This window comes from Vigna umbellata, chromosome 3, assembly GCF_029865625.1.
Source record: "Vigna umbellata cultivar VRB3 chromosome 3, Vumbellata_1.0, whole genome shotgun sequence".
NCBI classification, from domain to species: Eukaryota; Viridiplantae; Streptophyta; class Magnoliopsida; order Fabales; family Fabaceae; genus Vigna; species Vigna umbellata.
The window spans coordinates 8,330,052-8,353,979 of NC_142167.1; the positions used below are offsets into that span (position 1 = coordinate 8,330,052).

The 23,928-nt window shown below is 36.3% G+C and overlaps 2 protein-coding genes and 1 pseudogene across 4 annotated transcripts; 1 reads left to right on the forward strand and 2 right to left on the reverse strand.

Moving 5' to 3' along the window:
• Positions 1 to 317: 317 nt before the first annotated feature.
• On the reverse strand, positions 318 to 8,659 carry LOC148201556 (uncharacterized; annotated as a pseudogene). Its single transcript, XR_015784958.1, has 7 exons — positions 8,615 to 8,659; positions 7,709 to 8,193; positions 7,013 to 7,191; positions 6,543 to 6,675; positions 5,753 to 5,847; positions 1,995 to 2,122; positions 318 to 727 (listed from the first exon to the last, which is right to left on the reverse strand). The product of XR_015784958.1 is annotated as an uncharacterized LOC148201556 (transcript).
• LOC148201557 (abscisic acid 8'-hydroxylase 3-like) lies at positions 8,626 to 12,027 on the forward strand. The gene is made up of 9 exons (XM_088109214.1): positions 8,626 to 8,945; positions 9,355 to 9,679; positions 9,869 to 10,018; positions 10,571 to 10,822; positions 11,080 to 11,166; positions 11,282 to 11,360; positions 11,481 to 11,587; positions 11,684 to 11,802; positions 11,885 to 12,027. Exons 1-9 carry the CDS (start codon positions 8,695 to 8,697, stop codon positions 11,997 to 11,999), a joined length of 1,485 nt encoding a protein of 494 aa, XP_087965340.1. The 5' UTR covers positions 8,626 to 8,694; the 3' UTR covers positions 12,000 to 12,027.
• A 195-nt stretch (positions 12,028 to 12,222) lies between these two features.
• LOC124821412 (toMV susceptible protein tm-1(GCR26)-like) lies at positions 12,223 to 15,517 on the reverse strand. 2 transcript variants are annotated; one of them, XR_015784935.1, is made up of 5 exons: positions 15,305 to 15,517; positions 14,961 to 15,214; positions 13,983 to 14,135; positions 13,318 to 13,809; positions 12,223 to 12,312 (listed from the first exon to the last, which is right to left on the reverse strand). XR_015784935.1 is itself a non-coding variant. In XM_088109215.1 (3 exons), exons 1-3 carry the CDS (start codon positions 15,424 to 15,426, stop codon positions 13,984 to 13,986), a joined length of 528 nt encoding a protein of 175 aa, XP_087965341.1. In that variant the 5' UTR covers positions 15,427 to 15,517; the 3' UTR covers positions 13,834 to 13,983. The 2 variants fall into 2 exon arrangements, 1 of the variants encoding a protein (XP_087965341.1); XM_088109215.1 differs by lacking the exons at positions 12,223 to 12,312; positions 13,318 to 13,809 and having other exon boundaries at positions 13,834 to 14,135.
• Between the last annotated feature and the right edge of the window lie 8,411 nt (positions 15,518 to 23,928).

Below are 23,928 nucleotides of genomic sequence, written 5' to 3' on the forward strand. Positions count from 1 at the left end.
CTAACATTTACCGAGGGCCAAAAGCCTTCGATAATTATCGAGGGCCAAAAACCCTCGGTAATTACCGAAGGGCAAAAGCCTTCGTAATTACCGAAGGGCAAAAGCCTTCGTAATTACCGAAGGCTTAGCCTTCGGTAATTTCTGAAGAGCAAAAGCCTTCGGTAATTTCCGAAGGGCAAATTTTCTGCTGTCCAATAACCAATTATGGTGCAGTTTATGATCTGCTTTGGTGCTAATTTCGTGTGATTTTTTATTACTCTCCTGCATTGTGGTTCAATCCAGTAGCTTCAATGTTACCAAAACAGTGTTTCTCAATCTATTTTGAAGTACCATCAAAATTACTTTAAACTTTCAATCATACAAGTATATTAGATGTTTTTTGTACTTTAAACTGAACACAACATGTACAAGAATAAAGCTGGAAAAGAAAACTAAAACTACAAGCTACACTAAGAAGAAAATTTGTTCAAATAGGCCACTCTTTTCTTATAAACTAAAACTAAAACTACAAACTACAAACTAAAACTACAAGCCACTCTTTTCAGCAGTGTCTCCATGGCTTCCTTGCCTTCCTCCTTCCCAGCTCTCTGCTGCAGCAACATCTCTCCTTCCACTGGCAGTTGTTGTGTGTGTGGCACTAGGCTGGAGATCTTTCCAAACCTTTCTGCACTTTCCTCCTCCCAAATAACTGCCTTAGTGTTTTTAGCATTCTTTGCTTCCTTTAATTCTGCACAACAATCAAGTTCAAAGTTAGGTGCATCTGTTAGGACTCTTAGTTCTGGCTGTGCAACAGAATTTATCTCAGTGCAAATGGAGCAAGAACCAGATTCACAATCACATCTGAAATTTTCAGAAAACTGTGTTAGATCAAAGTTTAGTCCTAACTTTATAAGGTTCTCAGATTCCACAGTTTCCATCTCAAAATCAGTACTAACATATGCATCATCAGCAGAATCAAAGGTTAATTCAAAGCTATTATCACTCAAATTTCATCAAGGCAATTATGTAAATTTGACTTTAAAACAGCAATTATACCAATGGGTTCAATGGCTGAAACTTAATTAAGAAAGTTTAGCATTATCATTCAAAACTGTATCAGTTTCAATCATAGACTCTATAGCATCAATGTGCAGCAAATCACAGGAATTTAAATGCATAAACAGCTCAGGCAAAGCAATTGGAATTTCAAAGTTAGAATAAACCTGCGCTGGCTCATTGAAAATGTCTTTACTAATAACAGCAGATTCATCAATTAAGTCAGCACAATCCACAAAACTATCATCAAGTTCAGTGCACACATCATGAAGAATATCAGAAGTTTTAATATGTTCTACAACCAGGTATAATAGCAATTCAGAACAACCAGATATAATAGCAAGAATATCAGGCAAGGGTTTCTCAAGTTCAGCATGCATGAGATTATCAAAACTAGTTTGCGCCTCACTAGCTGCATCATCATGATTCTCACCAATGGCATCAGAGAGTGTGGGAAAATAAGAGAGTGTGGGAAAATACGAGATGAAGAAAGGATAACCATAAGATATACAAGGGAGAAATAGAAAAGAGAAAGAATAAATTAAGTGAAATACAAATACAAGTAAGGTCAGTGGCAGTGTGATAATAAATTGGTCATGAGTTTAAATGGATTAAGAAGAATCAAGATTAGTTGGACGTTATAGGGTCCAGTTTGACTTTTATTCAGATTTTGTGCAATAAAATTCAAGTTTTGGCATTTTTAGCTCATATCACCAAGGCTAGACATTGTATCATTTCCTTATAAGTTAATATCTTGCTACACAACCACCTAAACACGGATTGAAAATGAAAATTGAAAGCTGGAACAGATTCACACAATTGACAACAGAAGCAAAAACACCAATCATAACAAATAATTAAAATTCAACCTCAATAGTCAAGCATGATCAAGTTCAATAATGCAGAGCTGGAATGGTAGGAAATTCATTATGAATGACATGAATTAAAAAAAAACTCACAGGTTGTAGATTTTTGAACTGAAGTTAGCACTTACAGCAGCTGAAAGTTCCCTATTCAACCAATATTCTGTTTCAGCTCCTCTTCCTAAAGATGCTACCTCAAATGAATAAGGTCTCTAAGTTGAAAACTGCACCACAACACTTAAGATCAGCACAAACCAACAATATAAACATCAATCCAAATCTTAACACTAAACCAATAAACAGTTAAGGCAATAAAAAATGTAACACTGTAATAACTTTAAGAAGTATTGAGAAGGATCAAACTAGCTGTTTTGGTTTAGTGTATTGTTGACAATCCATGCTTGAACAAGAGGAGAACCTATATATAGACGTTTATTTAAGAAAATCTTTAGAAAAAGAACAAGAGGAGAACCTATACGATAAATGTGAGATTAATATATATATATATATATATATATATATATATATATATATATATATATTGGTGGGTCTGATTTCAAGTGAGAAAATGCATTGACACCACCTGCAATTATTTTGAATGAGTCACCTTAATTTCAACATCAGGTGAGAGAAAAATGACTACCTTTTATCTATTTTTTACATGCAAAAAAAATAGAAACTATAATAATTTTTTAAAAAAGAAATAAAATGAGGATTATTTTTTTAAATAACGTGGACAAATTCAAGACCATCATATGTATTAATCAATATGAGAAAGTCATAATGAACAACTTCAGAGATATGGAAGGATCTATTACAAGCTTTAGAGAGACAAAGGTCTTTCATCCATATTTAAAGGTTAAGGGTGGCTATTTGGAAATAAGGTAAACAGTCTGGGGAGTGTTTGAGTAGTACATTTTCCTATTACTTTCAAGTGAAGTACAAAGAAAATGGATAATGGATACTAAGTGGAAAAATCCCTTTTTCTCTAGTCCCAAATCACCTGGAAGATAAGGGCGGGCAAAAACATCAAGACAGCCATCAGATGGTAGTATTTCCTCAAAGAATTCTCTCAATCTTACTGTTCTTGGAGATGTTATAGAATTGCAAAACAGAAACACAAATTATACACATCCAGTAAATACACATAGACAGCCTTTTGGATGGCTCCGAGAAAACAAAGGAAATCACCCTGCAATGACATGTTTCAAACGTGAATATATAGTATCTTTGGTTCTTGAAGGGCTGCTTGTAATTTTCTGGTGCTCTTGTGATGAACCAACAAGGGAAACATGATGAATACAAGAGAAGAATGAAAGAAGAAAGAAATGAGCTTTTGCTGAACTCCCATTCTTTCAAGTGCAAACTCAAACTCAATCTCAATCTCAGACTCCAATTCCAAATTTTTACTTTTAACTCATACATATGCAAAGTCAATTTCATTTTTATTTCATAATTAATTATAACAAACCTACAGTTTCACAACCACACACTCTTGTCTATTCTTCTTCTGTTTTCTTCACATCACCACCACACCGTGGCTCTCCTATTGAAACACATCACCCACACGTTACAGAAATAAAATAAGAAATCCTTCCACATGCATGCTCTTTTCTTTCTTCCTCGTAAAGCTTGTAGGACCATCCTTAACTCCTATTCTTAACTTTCTTATTTCTTCTACATTCTAAAAAGTTGCACAACCCTTACTTATGCACAGACCTGAAACCATTCATTCCTTTCTTTAACTCAAATAACCACTTTCTTTCTTTCCAATATCTCTCTCATATTCTTCTAAAACCAGCATACATAACCTCTTTATTTCCTCTTCTCTCTTCTTCCACGTCTTATATCATTCATACTCTTCTTTTCTCCTTCACCTATTTCCTTCATCACCAATACACCCTTTTACTCTAAACCTCCTCACTCATCATTCAACTCATTCCCACGCTGCATTCTAACCTTTCTCTCTTGATCCTATGAACACGTCACACACTAGGTTTACCGAATCCAGACCGAGAGTGGATCTCGTGTCTGCTTCTTTCCCAATAAAAATACTCTCCTCATTCACACAATCACATTTTACAGATAAAAGTTCATCATATCAATGTCATTTGTTCCCTCATGCATATTCATACATAAATCAATATAAACAAAGTCACTCTCATTACATAGAAATTTTCCAAACACGAGAGAAAACACAAAAAGTACCATAAAACATCCACCCAAAACTCATTCATTTATGTAACCCATCATGCATTAGATATAACTTTGTTCTCCCCTTACCTGGGCTTTTCTTGAGCTTGCTAACCACTTTAACCTCTTACGGTTTTGATGGTAAGAGCATTGCCGCTTCTCCCCTCTTGCTCGATCAACCACTCTTCCACCAGCCTTCAACAAAAAACCTCAACCGGAGGACCAACCCTTCACGAAAATCCTCCAAAAGAGATCTCCTCACATATAGGGAAGGCCTTCTATGATAGCAGAGCACCGATCTCCTCCATGAACGACTTCGAGAAGAAGAGTGATTACAAAGGGACGCGCTGGTTCGGATCTAAAGCCCCATCGGCGGTAGAGCCGAGAAACATGATAATCGCGAGAGTCACCTAATTGCGATCTTATCCCCTTCGCAGACCGACAGAGCCACCACAAAAACAGCCGTAGCACGTCTTGCTACCTCCATCACCATCGCAATGCTATTCGCTCCAGATCTACCAACCTTCAGTGAGACTGTTGTTGCCGCCGCGTTCCGGACATCTCCCACGAACCCCGAAACCTGCGTCAACGAACCTAGCCGCAAAACCCCCAAATCGGCGTCGACCAACCCAACCGCAAAACCACCAAACCGGCCTCAGCGAACCTAGGCTTAGAACCCCCAAACCGTCATCTTCAATCCCAGCCAAAGAATCCCTAAACCAGTGTCAACCAACCAACCCTCACTTGTCCCAGAATCGCTCAATATTGGAGGGCACATTGGAGGGCACGAGCAGAATAGGGAAGGGAAGGGGAAGCTTCAGAGAAGAGAACAAAGGGGAGGGAAATTGGAAAATTTGGAGAAAACGACGAAGTGTGAAGAAAATGAAATTAGGGAACGAAAATTCCAATCTGAGACTTAAATTAGAGAGAATGTTACCGACGGCTTACAAGCCTTCGCTAATCATCTCAATACCGAGGGCTTCAAAGCCTTCGGTAATATGCCGTCTGTAAATCACGTTTTTCCAGTAGTGTCCATTCTCACATAATAACCTTTAATTTCTAGCATTTCATTTAATAGATGCATTCTTTTGGTGCTGCTATGTTGGTCTTATTTATTATGGTCGTTACTAATGGAGCTAGTGCTAGTTTGTAGGTGCGCTAGTTTGGATGGAGATGCTAATCGGCTAGTTTATTTTATTGTACCACCTGAAAGCAGTGGTAGGATTGATCTTGTTGATGGGGACAACATGCTATCCCTGTTTACCGTATTTATTAGGAAGCAACTGAGCTTTCTTAATGAGAATGAAGGCATAAAAAATTCCCACCAGGCCCGTCTTGGTGTTGTACAAACTGCCTATGCAAATGGGGCATCTACTAATCATCTTAAACACTTAGGACTAGAAGTTAATTTTACTCCAACTGGCGTTAAATAACTACATGAAAAAGCTGCTGAATTTGATATTGGTATCTAATTTGATATTGGTAAAATAGTTGAATTATCAACATTATTAAAAAAACCTATACCAACATATGTCACTTATTACTACTGTTGTTGGGTTGCGATGTCATTATATTATATAAAGAACGACACAAATTCATACTTATGAGGCTATACAAAGAGTCTACTTTCAGGCATACCAACATAGGTTCTAGGGAATTACCAAAAATATAACGTTGGACCCACTAAAGTAAAACCGAGAAAAGTGAAGACAAATGTCCTCTTCAAGTCCAGTGACTGCACCTGATATATTGCAAGCTGTAGAAAATAAGATTAAATTTATTAAAAAAAATTAACATATATGAATGAAAGCATAGGCACGCAATGCTACAAAAGTAAATTAAGGATTGACCCAAAAAGTAATCCTTTTAGAATCCATATAAAGGTAATGAAAAATAAAGCTTGATACCATTAGCAATGAGAATAGACCCAAAATGCCTCGAAAGGCAAGAGATAAATTTCAGAAACAAAATTGAAAATAATCTTCCTGCAAGAGATAAAAATATAATCTAATTGTCCTGCAAGGTCATTCCATCTTCAGAAACCGATAAATAATCTGGGATTCTAGCAAGCATACCTAGTATCTATACAACACACAACACTTGTTGCTTATTTGAAGGGAGAAGCTCAAATTCAATTTGTACAGAAGCATATATAAATTACTTTTTCCACACATCCAACATTTATATATCAACTATTTTCATTTTCATAATGGATTTGATTCATCGTTACTTGAAGTGCCTTTTCTCTAACCAATTTGTTGAAAGGCCAATGAGTAAGAAGTGGTTTCGGCCAATACATACAAACCATCCCATATTAAATCTTGTATCAGAGGACGAGGAAAATAAAGATCTTCCTGTAGTGTGTAATATGAACAATTATCTTCTATACGCACAATATAATGAAATTATGTATATAAATATATAGATCTAAGAACATTTGTGATATTTTACCTTTGCACATTTGTGTCGTGCTTTCTTCCAATTGTTTTGTCATAAGGTTGAATAAAGAGTTATTCTCTCAAACATATCACGGCCAGATGTGGATGCATGGTCCAGCTTGTATTACCTTTCAATCTGCAAGAGCCTTTTAATTGCCAAAGTTCTAGTCAATTCTTAAGTTTTTTTTATTATAAATGGCATCATTGTATTTTAACATCTTAGTTAGGTCGGCACCTTAAAATACATCTATCATTTGTCATCACATGACAAATATTATTAAAAGAAAATGAGAAAAAAAAAATAAAAAACATTGGCGGTCAAACCAAACCCATGACAAAAAATACAAGATTAAAGTTGAGATATATGAACTAATTTTAATTTTTTTCAAAAATTTTCTTTATTTTACTTTCTTTATAGAGCTTGGTAAGAAGTTTAGTCAAATTAACCTATCTGCAACATATAAACATTAGTTTAATACGAACCTGATGTAGCACATTGGAGGAGAATTCACAAGCTCCCTTCCAAGAATGATTCCAGAAGAAACATCTGCTGCAAATGCATAATTAATAGACCACAATAGCTTTTGCCAGCCTTAGCAAAACCTTACCATGGATCTTCGTGTAGAAGAAAAGATAAAACATGGTTGGTAGGAGGACACAGTCTATAAAAAAATAGTCAAATCTTACAAACCAAGTAAAATCATTAACAATAATAATTGTTATGCTTATAATCATATTAACAAAAACCCAATTACAGTACCAATATTCTCCAAAACTTTAATGATGACATTTGAAATTCTATATCCCATAAACTACACTAAAACCCAGAAAAAAGGGCAACGTAGGCTTGCAATTCTAATGAGCACATCCACTACAAGCAACTAATCAGACTCATTATATAAGAGACCAACAAAGTAATTTTTTTTTTCATGGCCATGTGTCAACATTTTGCTTTTGTAACATAAAAAGACAATCGTGGAATATTTCAAGACATGAAAAATGAAAGAACCATATAACAGTGGAGCTTTCTCAGTCATTCTCTCCGCATCCAAAACTTTATTCAAATACACAGTACATTACAACAACAATAAACTGAAGAACTCGATTAAATACGTGTGCAACTAATAATCAAAGTAAATATTAAGCACGATGAAACTGGGGCGAAAAAAAAAAACTAACCTTTTCCTCGAGAAGAGTGTTGACCCTCGCACGCGGGGCTATCATCGAAATTCTTCGATGGATACTTCGCCGTGACCATGCCGACCTCGAAGACGATATCGTCGCCGGAGGAGCGGATTCCGGTGATCGACCACCACTTGAAGAATGTGCGAACCCTAATTCCGTCAAGTTCCGCAATTTACCCCTGCACGATTTTCCAAGAGATGGTGTCGGAGTAGGTGGCAACGTAGTTGTCCGGAGGGAGCTTGATTTTGCACGCGCCACCGAGCTTGACGGTAAACTCACCGCTGGTCCGGTTCACGGCATATCCCAGGACGGTGGTGGCGGGAAGAAGACCGGAGGGTAAGCCGTAGCTGACGAGCTCCACGTGAGCCTGCAAAAGCGTTGATTTTTGGCGTTTTAGGGTTAGGTTTTTGGAACGAATTGGCCACGAGCTTAAGAAGCAGAGCGAGTACACACAAGATTTTGGGAGCGGCACAATGATGCTAAACCTTCACACCTATCAAAGACCTTCACAATCGCCGAACAAGCTTTTTTAAATGGACATCGAAGGCGCCAATGAAAAATGATGGAAAACAATACGCCAGAGAAAGCAAACCTAAATGGCCTAAATGGATATTCGAACGAACCCCTAATGAAAACTTACCCAAATTTTGGTCTTTCCCCTTTTACCCTTATTCAGTCTGCATGTTTTTTTCAAAAACGCTGACGTGGAGCGTGTCCAATGAATGTAAGCTCCACGTCCTCTTGTAATGTCTTATTGTAATCGGAATCTTCCAACTTTTTGTGTAACCAATCCCTCGAAGATGCTCCTAGTTCCTTTTCAATATTATACAAACAAAAGCATATGTTGAACTGATAAGCAAGCTGCTCTCGTCATTCTTTTTATATATTATTTTAAGGAACCATATATGGGTTGCTACTTCTTGGTCTTCCTTCATAGCAAGCCATTGTTTGGAGAAAAGAGTAACAAAAAAATAAAAGAGATGTTGAATCTGTTGATGAGAGAAGAGGTACTATTGGTAGTGCAGAACTGTTACCACATAATCTTGGTCGCATTATTCACTATAGGAGTAACATATTTCGCTTCAAAAGCATGGAAGAGAGCTACAACAAACCACAGAGAAGAGATTCCTGGAAGATTGGGACTGCCTTTTCTCGGGGAAACTCTTGCTTTTCTTTCAGCCACTAATAGCACAAGGGGATGCTATGATTTTGTCAGACTTAGGCGATTATGGTATGTCACTACTTACTTTTCTCTTCCTATATATACTTGTAAATTCTAAGTGCTTTTCTTTCCAACCAGAATCTGGTCTTATAACATCTCTTTTATTTTTTTGTTACTCTTTTCTCCAAACAATACATAGACTCAAGTTTAATTTTTGGAAAACAATACAAAGACACGTGAATGGAAGTTTTTAAGTTTCGAGGAACTTGATAAAGCATACTGTAAGCTATATTAAAGGCGGAAAATGTTTTTTTCATATAATCCACTTTTAAGGATAAAATAGATATTAAAAAAAGTAAATTTTGGTACTTGTAAAGAAAAAGAGATTGAAGGATAAAAAATGTAAATGTCAAGTGCTTAAAAAATTTTTAGGTATCAAAATAAGATGTTGCATTAAAGTTGGTATGTATTGAAATAGGAATGGGAGATGGTTTAAGACAAGGCTGTTTGGGAAGATCCACGTATTTGTTCCTAATCCTGAAGGAGCAAGGACCATATTTGCCAATGACTTTGTACTGTTCAACAAGGGTTACGTGAAATCAATGGCAGATGCCGTGGGAGAGAAAAGCTTATTATGTGTACCCGTTGAGAGTCACAAAAGAATAAGGCGTCTTCTATCAGAACCATTTTCCATGACTTCCCTATCCGCATTTGTCACCAAATTTGACAAACTATTGTGTGGAAGGTTACAAAAGCTAGAAGAAAGCGGGAAAAGTTTCAAAGTGTTGAACTTTTGTATGAAGGTAAAAACAATTTTTACGACTTTATCTTCAATACCTAATATAGATTTTATATTGTAAGCTTATCAGAAATAATGATAGATATTTACAATAATGACAATTTATTATTAAATGATAACGTATTTCTTTTTTATATTATCAACATATAATGTGCTCCGAGTCCTAACTCCCATGAACTGTTTGCATATAAAGATGACATTCGATGCAATGTGTGATATGCTGATGAGCATCACGGAGGATTCATTACTACGACAGATCGAAGAAGACTGCAACGCCGCCTCTGACGCCATGTTATCCATTCCCATCATGATTCCTGGTACCAGATACTATAAAGGCATCACGGTTAGTGATATCTTTTAAAAAGTATATAAATATATACACACACTTACATTACAAGTTCTTCAATATAAATATTTGTTCTTTTAAAAAAAATTACCATAATAGACGTACCTAAATTTCTATGGCCTACTTGTTAATTTGAGTAAAAAAATAATAATCAAACTTCTTACTTTTTTTTTCTTTTATTGTTTTTTTGCGTCTGAAGTTTAATGGGTAAAATAATTAAGTTTAGTGGTTGATGAAAAAAATCAACTGTTGATATCACGGCACAACTTCGTAATAAAAGAAATTGTTGAAATATCAATTTTTTTCTCATAAAAAATTAAAATCAATTTCTTTATTTATTCGATCTTGAACCAGTGAAATCCAAAAAATTGAATAAAATATCAATTCAGTCTTTAAAGTAATCACCCTCTCTCCTAAGCAATCTGTAACCTAATTAAATTATACAAATAATTACGAGGTTTAATCTGTTTAAGGACTCCTCAGGAGAGAAGATGATACTTAAAAACTAAATTGAAAAATGATTCCTAAGGTTTTATTATGGTTAAGCAGGCTCGTAAAAGGCTCATGGAGACCTTCAGAGAGATCATTGCCAGACGTAGGAGGGGAGAAGAAACTCGAGAGGACTTTCTTCAGTCCATGTTGCAGCGAGACTCACTCCCACCCAGTGAAAAACTTGATGACTCGGAGATAATGGATAACCTGCTGACATTGATAATTGCTGGACAAACGACCACGGCAGCGGGAATGATGTGGAGTGTAAAGTTTCTACATGACAACAGAGAAGCACAGGACATACTCAGGGTGAGATGCTGCACATATTCTAGTCAACTAAGATTAATTACCAACCATAAGTATTAGCATTATATTTAACCGAATCAACAGTTGAATTTTCTGTCATATCCGGTATTGTTGTAAGTGTCATTTTGATGCTATTTGGAAGGGATAACCCCGTTTTTCTTTCTCAAGGTGGTATTAGGTACGAGAAGGAAGTTCATTGTAGAAAACTATGTGCTCACTTGCACAAGAAAAAATGACCAGAGTTTCATCTTGACTTACAGGAAGAACAGTTATCTATAACCAATATGAAACCAGACGGAGCTTCACTTAACCATGAAGATCTAAGCAACATACGTTATGGTTTGAAGGTTAGAATTATACTTTAGAAATACGCACATGCCATGAAATGATTGCTTGTCTATCTAAACTGGAAGCTCATACGATAAAAGTTCAAAGTTAAGAATCAATTCGTGTTCTATCCAGGTAGTCAAGGAAACATTGAGAATGTCCAATGTCCTGCTATGGTTTCCTCGTGTCGCACTTCAAGACTGCACGATCGAAGGTGAGTTTACTCAACTCCTTTGAAGATATCAAGACAATTATGTTCATCATGGTTTGCTTAATTATAGGAGGGCGTCATTAGTTTTTCTGGCCTTCTATGACTATGTTACTAACCATACAGGGTATGACATAAAGAAAGGTTGGCATGTTAACATCGATGCAACTCACATACATCACGACTCTGATTTGTACAATGATCCGTTGAAATTCAACCCACAAAGATTTGATGTAATTAGCTTTCTCTCTACTTATTTTGGCTCTTTCTCTGATTGTTTTTTGCCACGTCCTTGTGTCAAGAAATTACTTTTCGTCTCATATCTGCAGGAACATCAAAAGCCATACAGTTTCATACCTTTCGGATCAGGGCCTAGGACATGCCTTGGGATCAATATGGCAAAAGTGACAATGTTAGTCTTTTTACACAGGCTTGCTGGTGGTTATACGTGAGTATTTTATGTCATACCACGATTCCTATTTTTTTTTTTTTGCTTCTATAAACGACAATTAAAAGATACTCCTTCGTAGGTGGACCCTTGATGATTTAGACACTTGCTTAGAAAAGAAGGCACACATACCCAGGCTAAGGAGCGGTTGCCCAATAACTTTGAAGTCCTTGAGCAAAACTATGCTAGAGTCATAAAAGAAGGTCATGGAGAATCACAAGAAAGGGAAGGCTTGATAAGAACAAAGCAGCAGAGAGTAGTCTATATCTGCAGATTTAACATCACATGAAATAAATCCGTGGAAGAATTATATATGCTTATCAATCCAATTACCACACTACTTCTAAGAAATGGTAATCCGAATCTATTATCTGCATACTATTAATGAATAGAGTTACGAATTGCATGTAAGATTACCTGGTGGTAGATGATGTGTGTCCTGTTCAAACTTTGGGAGAAATCACAAGAATAACTAGCTGCTGCTTGTTGGAACAATGCGTGGGAAGAAACCTGTTACGTACCTGAGTACGTAAACTACTCAAATATAACTTTTCACACTCTCTCACACTTAATAGAACAATAAACGAATAACAATGGATGAATGAATCTCTTTTATTAATGGTAATATCTGAATAAACAAGGGTAAACAATAATTGGGAGCATAACCTCCTTCAATTACTTTGACAGCATAACCTCCCTCACAAGACAATAATGTCTGTCACAAAACTCAATAATCAAAAGCATCCCTTAAACCCTAGGTTTCTCCTTTATTAATACTAATTACTCCTTCCCGAAAAGGTAAAGAATAATAGTAATTATGCCTATTTATTATAATTATCTGGTAAGAATATTTTTATCCTTATTTACTATATTTACTTCTATGTAATAATATCCTGAGTTACGTCCTTAAATTCTAATGAATTTCCCGTCCATCCTAACTGTTGTGTCAGTTAGGACGCTCGTCGTTGCTCCCACTCGCTCAGGACGTTCGTCGTTGCTCCCACTCATTCAGCCCTCTTTTTCTCTTCCTTCTACCGTTCGGTCATCGTGCTCCCCCCTTTCAATCGTTCGGCCCTCGTGCTCCCTGTTATTAACCGTTCGGCCATCGTACTCCCCCCTTTCAATTGTTCGGCCCTCGTGCTCCCTGTTATTAACCGTTCGGCCATCGTACTCCCCCCTTTCAACCGTTCCGCCATCGTGCTTCCCTCTTTCCACCGCTCGGCCACTGTCCTCTACCGTACGGACCCCTTCTCTTTCTCTCCTATATCTTCTTCTCTCGTAAACTCGCCAGCCCCTAACACCTCTCCATGCCTTCCACCGTTCGGCCTTTACGGTCAATACCGTTCGGCCTATACGATCAATACCGTTCGGCCTCGCTTTCCCTTTTGTCCACCGTTCGGCCTAACTTCTCCATGCCTTCCACCGTTCGGCCTTTACGGTCAAAACTGTTCGGCCTCACTTCCCTCCTACCTTTCTTCTCCTTCTCATTACCTCCCACATTATACCCTAACAAACCAACCGCTATACCTCTAACAAATTTCGCGTATGGTTTTATATGAAACAACCACAGTATATATAGGTGGAGGGTAGGTAGTCTTGTGTCTTTTTTAGTGGCCCACTACAATAATCCACACAAAAGCAGGAAAGTGCTTATGAAGCAACGAGAGACAAGTACACAACTGATAACTATTGGGATAAACTGATATAATCCAAGTAATTTGACCTCTATCTAATCAGAGTTTTACACAAGTAAAATTACTATTTCAGTCAACAAATAGCAATATATCAATCTGTGCAAGTCCCCCACACAATACATGGTTGATCCCACAGTCACTCTTGGCTACGTGTGTTGTGTATCAAGATCCTTTGAAGTGCAAGGTGCGCTTTCACAAGTAAAAAGTAGTGTTGATATACGGGTTATGCATAACAAACTAGGAGTTTGTTATAACCCGTTCAAGAATATCTTGTCAATGGTAATTACTTGAACTTCAAACTGCATCCTCTGCACTTTAGAGTATAAAAGAAAACGGCTTGAACAATACTTGTGATTCATTATTTCCAAAATTTTATATCAGTAAATCCTATAATGTTCACAAACTCTATGCAATGACAAAAAAACAGCCACATTAGCAATATAACAAACAGAAAACTGACATGAAAAAAGTACAGACATGTTAAACCTTAATGAATAGAAATTAACTTGTACTCTTTAACTGTATTTGTAATAGCCTGCTCTACCGGAAGTCTTTCCATACTTGAAGCCCCATAAAACCCATGGACTCCTTTGGTTCTCTTTAATATGAATTCCGCTTCCTTTGGACCAGATATTGGACCTGCATATTCCAAGAGATTATTCTGAGCTGGGACTATAAGTTGACAAACACAAACAACTACTCTATTAAGGACAGTGAACCGTGAATTCAGTGAAGTTCAATAACCACATCAAGAGCCGGCCTCTTTAGTAGCCAAAAGTTACTGGTAAAACATTCCCCCACAAACTAGAAATTAAGCACACAAGGCAAACAACAAACATAATTTAATGGGCAATGATGATAAAGCTCACATCCCCCACCACAAAATTTACCATCAACAATAAACAAATACATTCACTGTTCTCAACGAATTTCTCACACCAAAAACCAACATACTCAAGAACAACTCGCTAAAAAGTCATCCAAGACAATTGCATAAAATTTTCTCACTGGATGTCGCATTCATCACTGAAAACTTATCGTGCAGAGCATCCAAACACTTTGAAAATTAAAGCACATCTAAACATCGAGTCCAATCTTTCTTTGCTTACAGATCAAAGCCTTTTCCATTCCTTTTTACTGAAACCCTCCTTGACCGTACCATTTTTTCTTTTCTTTTCTTTTGGTTTAACTTTGTCACTCTTTTGGGTTGACCATACACAAATTAAGCCAAATAGAAGTTTTTCAATATGAACAGGAAACATGAAAAGATTCAATACATGGCTCCAACATAAGATATAGGAAGATGCTTTTCAGTTATCTGTTAATAAGCATTCTACACTTCTGGTCTAGGCCCAAATAATAATGATTGACCAGTGAACACTTAATTTAATATTTAATCTTCAAATAGTGCATCCATAAAACTTCAAATATACATTCATAAAACTTTTGAGGTGACTTGCATACCTCCATGGGACAACACGATGACATTGGGATTGATCCTGTGTGGTGCTTCTGCAATAGCTTGTACACGAATTACACTTTCGTCAAGTGAAACAGCTGTTTTTGCACCTATGGAGCCTGTTGTAGTTAGACCCATATGGGCAACTATAATAACAGCACCGACTTTAGCCATTTCAATAGCTTCATGTTGATTGAATGCATATGGAGTTGTCAAGGGACCCATTTTATGGGCTTTCTGGATCATCTGAACTTCCAAGCTGATAATTTAATAGGAAAATGAAATAAAGTTGGGAGAGATGTAACACTCTAACTAATATGATATGAGAAATTGTTTTCCAAATACCCACCTATATCCCATTCCCGTTTCTTCAAGATTTTGTCGAAAATTCCCATCAAATAACCCTACTGTAGGAAAGTTTTGTACCCCAGAGAATCCAGTGGACTCCACCTGTCTAAGAAAGTAATCCATTCTGCGGAAGGGATCAGTTGCACATACACCAGCAAGAACTGGAACCTTCTTTACCACCTGAAAACAAAATATAAGTCAAACATAATGGAAAAGAAAGAGATATAGTACTAGCATGGCAAGGGGATTTCATAATTACATTAAGTTACCAATTTTTATTCAAGATGGGTACAGAGGGTTAATACTTTATTGCTAGTTAATCTGACCTCAAGAATTAGTATTTTCAGTTTCTTTAATGTCGAAAAGCTTAAGTTATTAGGTGAAAGTGCATGAACAACCTTTTTACTCTCGTAATCGATTACAAGAGAAAAAATGTCATTTGTACAGAAACTTCAACTGTACTCTCTAGTTATATGAACAACACTCCCCAAGGTTATTTTTCTGTCCCGGGTGATTTATTTCTATTTTTTTCTATTTCTGTCCCTGTAATCGATTACCAGAGACTGATTGTTGATTTGTACGAAAAGTTACATGTTACTCTCCAGTTCGAAGAACTTGACTCCCAAGGTCATTTTTGTGTCCTATCGATGACTTTTTCTATTTTTTTGCATGGATGTCTCACGTTGCTCATCATTGATGGTGTCGAAGTGTATCAAAACACAGTTTGTCCCACTCAACTGTGGAGGAAAAAGCTTTTATAGGTGTTTGAACCAAGGTAGTTCAACTAGACTCCCCAGGATGGTTTTGCCTGTGGCTTTAGTGACTTTTTTCAATTTTTGAGATGGATGAGTGAGTTTAATGGTCATGTGTATCAAATCCATTAACATTCCATGATGAAAACATATTTTGGTTCAATCCATGAATATTAACATTGAAAAAACATGTTGTTAATTGGAAATGTTCGATACAATCCATTACAATAATTTTTTAAAATATTAACGTCAGCATGATTGGAAAGTGGACATTCCATAATTTTATCAAGTAGACATTCCATAATTTTATCATGTAGACATTCCTCTCCTCATGAGTCAATCTTCCATACAAAACATCAACAAACTTGGTTTTGAAAGAATGTTGCACACACAACTGCATAAAAACAAATTCACGTTAGAACAATCCAAAAAATAATTAACGAAACAAGAAACACAAATTGGCAAAGAGGAAAGGGGAAAGGCTAAATGGAAAATGGGAAAGAGGAAGTCGAAAAGGGGAAAGGGAAAACGCGAAAGAGGAAAGGGAATAGTGGAGATATCTTGCTCTCATTATCGAAATCAATGTAAAGGAGAACATGTTTCTCGCCGGGTTGCTTCGCCGAAGAAGATGAAGCTAAAATAAAGAGAAACGAGAGATAAAAGAGAAAGCTTGAAGGGAGAAAGGAGCGAGCTTGAAGAGAGAAAGGAGAAGGCTTGAAGAGAGAAATGAGTGAGCTTTAAGAAAGAAAGGAGAAAGCTTGAAGAGAGAAAGGAGAGAGCTTGGAGAGAGAAAGGAGAGAGAACGATGAAAGAGGTTAGAGAGAGGACGATAATGGAGTAAGGAAAAAGGGAAAAAGGGAAAAAGGGAGGGGAAATGGGAAATGGAAACTGAGAAACGGAAAATGAAAAAGGAAAAGAAAATATCTTGTTACCGGAGCTTTCCATTGCTTCACCAGAGTCTCGCCAGAGAAGATGAAGCTTGCTTCGTGAGAGACAAAGAGAGAAAGGAGAGAAAACACACACAAAATGAAAACCAAAATGTAGAGTGGAGAGAGAATGAAAACAAAAATGAGAGGGACATTTTCGGAAGCCAAATTCATTGTCAACTTTAACGAAAAAAAAAATATTTTAAATGACCTAATAGCCTTTTGACACGTAGGGTTGTCAAATTTGCATTGTTAAAATATCGCGATCCTTTAAGAAACCCTAGATGTAAACTTCTTGCTTATGCTTTCCTAGTCATCAATATCGTAATGTTGATGAACTCAGTTGTTGATGGACAAATTTGTAAGCACCAAAATATGATGTCACAAACTTGTTTCACAATCGGCAAGTATGACCGAATCGTTTCAAGTAATAAACTTGGTAAGACCAAGTATCGTTCTCCCAAAGGACTCACGGCCTAGTTTAGTTATGTGATCTGTTGATTAGCTAAGACTTAAGAACACAATAATTGAAGTTTAATATGCAAAGACGAAAATTAAATATGTATGCATGAATTGATCAATGACAAAGACAAAAGATAAACACTTTCAAGGAAATATATGAATGAATATGTTGTTGGGGGTCAATTTCATCTCATCCACTCTCATATATTTTAGGAATTCAACATTCAAATCATCATTGTTAATGCCACTCTCTAAAGTACCATTCTAGATGGCTTCTCCCTAATCAAATAGTTCATACAATTCCTAGCATTCCTAATGATTAGTTTATTTTGCGCAGGAGCTTAAGGCAACCAATATAATATTGTCAGTATAATATTGGGAGAAATTCCCCGGATCTAGATTTCCCCGTACGTGTCCGTATCAACAAAACCAATAATCATGCATTAGAATGAGTTAAACAATGCAAGCATTGAGCAAAGAGGAAAAACCCTAACTAATGATGAAAGAAAGCATATGTCTTAATTCAAAGATGTACTCAACAAATCCATATATGAGAGCTTCAAGAGATTACTTTGATTCCCCAACAAACATACAAGGTTTAGTTCACCATATTCATGGTGAACCTAGATGAATTACAATGAAAGTATGAAAGAATAAACCCAATAAAGGTGAAGAGGTAGCCTGAGCATCCAAGATCCTCCTTCAAAGGGGTGAAAGAGAGAGTGTTTGCCTCGTTTCTGCCAAAGATGCCTAACTATAGGACGTGCAAGCCCTTATATACTAATCTAGAGTTACAAAAGATTACAAAAGTCCAAGCCCAAAAAGTGCCGCTCAGCGGTATTTACCGCTCAGCGGTGATTGCGCGTCTTCTTTCTTCCCCTCAGCGGCCATTTTGCCCCTCAGCGGTTCCAACGTCACCTCTTGAGTGCCGCTCAGCGGTAGTTTGCCGCTGAGCGGTGCCTTCGACTTCTCCTTTTTGCACTCTTTCTTGTCTTTTCTAATGTCCTCTCTCTTATTCTTCACTTCCTTCACCAAATTCACCTCAAAACCTGCACAAAAACACTTAAATCAAGCATAAACCTGTCCAGCTCTCTTATTTCTGAAAATATAAACAAAAGGCATGATTTCAAGCTAGTTTCTAAGTCCAAAGGTTGCTTTTAGTATCAACTTTAAGCATGAAAATAACAGTTTTTCAACTGTTATCACAACCCCAAACTTAGAACTTTGCTTGTCCTCAAGCAAATAAAATGTAACTCCATCTCCAACCAATTCATATGATGGTTTACTCATTCAAAATCCTCTTTTCAAGATAAGTAATAACTTCACTCAAACTTAAGACCAAGAGTTCAATCAAGATATGCACATGCTTTAGTGTTCACAAAGTCATTTAAATTCCAACAAATGCTATTTTTCATGAATGATCAATCAATTAAGCATGGATGTTCATGTGCTTATGGAATATTTCCTCACTAGGTAAAGTGTTTCACTCAACACACAAGTGTATAAGAGGTAAAGTGTTTCACTCATTCACTCCACTATCACAATGTCACATGAATCAACTTTGCCTTTCATTTAACCACAATCAAATACATTCACAAGCATGCATCATCACAAGGACTTTTCAATGGCTTATAATGTGGCTGGGCTAACAAGAAAATTGGTTTTTCTGGATCACAAAATCCTTGAGTTAAGAGAATCATAACAACACAATCTTCTTATTCATTCCCAACTTTCTTTTGCCTTTGCTTTTGCATTTGCATTGAGCTTTGCTTCTTTTTCTTTTCTTTTCTTTGCATATTCTTACTTTTTAGCTCTTAGCTCAATGCTTTTTTCCTTTTTCATGTTTCCCCAATAACCCCAAACTTGAACATTTAACAATACCACACAAGATCTTCTACTTAACTCAAGGTAAAGATTTTCAATCAAGGGTGTTCAGTGTATATTTAAGGCTAAGGGTTCAACGGATAGAACACAACGTGTTCTCTTTTAGAAGGCTAACTTTATGAATGTGGCCAATAAAAAGGGTTTCAAAAACACGGCCTTTGATCATATGATGCAAAACAAGCAATTGATTCAATCATAGAAAACCTGGGCAAAGTCATTCATGCTTTCAAAGTAATAGCATTCAACAATAACAACTCTGGAGCTCAAAACCTCACATATAAGCTCATTCACATTTGACATGTACATCCTGCTTAATTTCACAATCACAATCATGATATTATGCATTTGTTCACAAAGCTTGTGAATCACCTGTATAAGCATTTTAATGTGCACATCATCTCAACATCAATCAATCATAAGCATCATTCAGCATTACTTATCACACAATCACAGTTAATAGCAAACCATCACAAGAAACCAGGTTTCACATAGAGTACATTGAACCCTAATCTAAAAACAAAAACAAATAAGTTCAGAAAACTTAAACCACAAAAGCATAATCATATGATAGCATTCATCAGTAAATGCTATCTCAGCTCCTCATCAGTCTGAGCTCTCTGTATCTTCCTCTTCCTCTTCATCATCATCTTCATCAAATGCATCCTCCTCCTCAGCTTCATCTTCATCCATGTCTCGGGCTGAAGCTTCAGCTGCTTCAGCTCCTCCATGCCATGGTTCTTCTGGCCAAGCTACCACATTATGGAATTCATCCATAGTCCACCTGTGTGCTGGAGGGGTATCATACATCCCCACTATCATCTCAGCCGTGGCCACCTGTGTAACACCCGAATATTTTAAAGGGTATTACTGATAGTAGAGACTAAATTAATTTGATATCTCATATAAACAATCAAACTTTATTTCAATTACTCCAAGTACAATACCAAACTTACAAACTTTAAACAATATAGTCTTCACCATTGAAATTTCAACTTATAAATTTTACACAACATAATCTTCCCAATACAAATTTATTCTTTTTACAAAAATCCCTGAAAGTTTTTCCCCGCATCTCTCTCATCTCTAAGCTTTTTCAACCGCATCTGCAACATTATCTAATCACATATAACATGAGTTATATGATCATAGTACAAACAAATAAGGGTAAGCCAACCATATCATAAAATCATTAAACTTGTAACAAAAATATTAAAATCATGTATTTCTGCAATTGATAAAATATCATTATTCCGATGTCATTAATTCATCATTATCAAAATCATCTTTCTCATTTCCATAAATCTTACAAGTGTACCATGCTTACTCATGAAGCCTTATGGTCAGACCGCTCTCTGCCTGCTTCCTTAAGCCTCACTTACATACTATGTCTTACTTTCTGAAGCCTTATGGTCAGACCCCTCTCTGCCTGCTTCCATAAACCTCAGGTGTTACTTTGCTCATACCAAACCCTCATGGTATAACTCGAACATACTACTCCCGGTAGTAAACATCAGTTCATAAGTAATGATTTCTCATATCCACTCCAACATTTCATAGAAACCAACAATTCATACCCTCTTATCCACCTAACTCAATCATGTTCATTCTTTAATCATGAATTCATAATAACCCGTTTTGGTATCGATAAATTAAACATATTGCCAGATATCATGCTTCATATTATAAACTCATTTTGCCCATAACGAGTATAACTCAACATATTTTCACCAAACAAAGATCATGGATCAACCAAAATACATCAACATATCTTAGTAACTACATATTAAAGTCTGGCTCAATGTAATGATAAATAAAATATATATGAAATTTTTACCATGATAATATTATGCATCTACAATCAACTTGTTTTATTTTATTTTCATCCTAGTAGAGATTTTTCTTTACCCCAATTGGTCACCGGAGAGGACCCAGATGTCTGAACGCATCAAACTCACCTTCGACGCCAGCACATATGACTAGTCACAACTGACTGGACCAGGCCAGGGCTGCTCTATGATCAGGGATGTGCCAACTCAGGTTTTTTTAAGGTTCCTCTATCCTACCAACAAAGGGAGGCCTTCAATAATTAACAATTTATTTATTTAATTTATCTACCTTGTTTTCTTATGCTCTAAATCTTAAAATGCCTAATTTTACTTCCTCTCACAACAACCTCAAACACTGTATATATTTAATACCCATATACAAGCTATTACATAACCCTTATTCCAAACCTTCCAACAAGATTAATTTCAGCCAACAAACTTATTCAATAAAATCATCACAATAAACATCCATAATAGAATTCATACAAGATAATTATAAACAATTAACAATAATAAAACATTACTATAAATGGTCATAGAAGAATACAATATTTGACAATCATAAAAATAATCTTAATATAAAAATTCATGGGGAAACAAGAAGTTGAATCTGGCAGAGCCGGTTAGACAACTTCTAATCCATCCATCAATACAATATAATTAAATAACAAGAACAATACATGTATGGGGAAATAAGAAGTTGAATCTGGCAGAGCCGGTTAGACAACTTCTAATCCTTCCAAAAATGCAATAAAATAAATAAGTAAAGCAATAAATAGTTTGGGGAAACAAGAAGTTGAATCTGGCAGAGCCGGTTAGACAACTTCTAATCCTTCCAAAAGTGCAATAAAATAAATAACTGAAGCAATAGAAAGTTTGGGGAAACAAGAAATTGAATCTGGCAGAGCCGGTTAGACAATTTCTAATCCTTCCAAAATAAAATAAAATTAAATAAGGAAAACAATAGAATGTTTGGGGAAACAAGAAATTGAATCTGGCAGAGCCGGTTAGACAATTTCTAATCCTTCCAAAATACAAAAAAATAAACAACTAATAACATACAAGTGGCATAACATAATCAACATTACATTTTACAACTATCACACTTGGATATCAACACAAAGCATACTCTCATTTAAAATTTAAGATCATACAGAAGCAAAATACTCCATATTCAAGATATAAGATCAGAAAAAGCAAAATATAGCATATCCAAGACTCAAGATAATACAAAAGGAAATACTCAAAGTTAGCTCCCCTTACCTCTATTACAGACTTAATCTCCTCGTCCTCTGAAAATTTCCAGAATATCCCCTTTGCAAAAATTTGAAATTCTTCCAACTCTCTTCTCTCAAAAATTTTCTAAGTTCTTTGGTGTAAATTTTCAGCCTCCCCCCCTTGGCTATTTATAGCAAAAAAATTTACTATTCATTTTTTACTATTCATTTTAACTATTCATTTTTTTATTCATTTTACTATTACAAAAATAATTTTTTATTTGCAATTTGATAGATTCTGATCTCAAAGCTACGTGGAACACTTATCCTTTCCAAAAATATTTTTTTTTTTTTATTTTTTTATTTTTTTTTTATTTTTTTTTTTTACTATTCACTTTTTACTATTCACCTTTTACTATTCACAATTTACTATTCACTTTTTTTTTTTTTTTTATCTAGTATTTAACTTACAAATATTTTTCAAGGATCTTACAACCTGCCCTCTGTGGATGGACTGCAACTGAGCACCTATAAGAGACATATACATGTCCCTCATCTGGAATGGTTCTGCCTGATGAGTATCAGCAGAAGTCCTGCTCTGTGCTGGCCTTCTCTCTCTACGAGCCTGGCGTGGTGGCACTGGCTGGGCTGCCTCCTCACCTCCACAGTACTGTCTGTAATAGGCCTCATCTATAGCTTTTCTTGGCCTCTCAAATGGTGGAACAGAAGTGTCCACCCCAGCTAGCTTGCAAAGGTGAGTGATCAAAGAAGGATGTCCCAGTGGTGCTTTGTTGTTTGAGGTGTTAGCACACACACTAATCTCATCAGCTATCACCTGCCCAATATTAACATTCAAGTTTCTGATAGCACAGTAGATGAAGAGTGCCCTGCTGAGAGTAATATCTGACACATGTGAACATGGCTGAATGTTGGCATGAGAAAATGCCATCCAATACTTTGCAAGAGGAGTCAAATCTGTCCTCCTAATATTAACCACTGAGCCAGATCTATTCCTTTGGAAGTGTCCTCCAGGTATGCACAATACTCTCTCAACATCCTCAAAGTCAACACCTTCCTCCATGCTAAGAGCAAACTGGCATTGCTCACCAGCCCACACAGTATCCAGAAAGTTATTGATGGAGTCAGGATCATACCTGATAGCATGGCCTCTAACATAGCCCAAATAATTCTCAGCTGGATAATCACCAATCTTCTTTGCATTTGTGTAGAATTCTTTCACCACAGCTATGTTGGCAGGTGATGGATAAGTGGCTAGCTTCCCCCAATCATTCCCTAACACTTGCTCTCCAAATTGAGGAGCAAAGTTAGGTATCATTCCAACCTTTCTCTCCATTAGAAGTCTCCTGTCCTGAACCACCCTAAAGTGCTTCTCATGTTTCCTAGAGAGGAACCTGCCATTATGGGGCTGCTCTGGTTCCTTTTCCTTTCTCTTGGTTGCCATGGTTTTCAATCTCTTTCCTGAAGAGGATGCCATTCCTGCATTCAAACATAAATCCAAAACCACAGAACATGATGTTAATCATTAGTAAACACAAAA

Excerpts from the sequence above, each read along its gene's own strand:
- LOC148201557 (XM_088109214.1), top strand. The coding sequence starts at position 8,695 with ATGTTGAATCTGTTGATGAGAGAAGAGGTACTATTGGTAGTGCAGAAC. Across the intron at positions 10,019-10,570 it reads GATACTATAAAGGCATCACG|GCTCGTAAAAGGCTCATGGA; the intron begins GTTAGTGATATC and ends ATGGTTAAGCAG. Across the intron at positions 11,167-11,281 it reads ACATACGTTATGGTTTGAAG|GTAGTCAAGGAAACATTGAG; the intron begins GTTAGAATTATA and ends TGTTCTATCCAG.
- LOC124821412 (XM_088109215.1), bottom strand. The coding sequence starts at position 15,426 with ATGGATTACTTTCTTAGACAGGTGGAGTCCACTGGATTCTCTGGGGTA. Across the intron at positions 15,215-15,304 it reads GAAACGGGAATGGGATATAG|CTTGGAAGTTCAGATGATCC; the intron begins GTGGGTATTTGG and ends TTAAATTATCAG. Across the intron at positions 14,136-14,960 it reads CATCGTGTTGTCCCATGGAG|GTCCAATATCTGGTCCAAAG; the intron begins GTATGCAAGTCA and ends TGGAATATGCAG.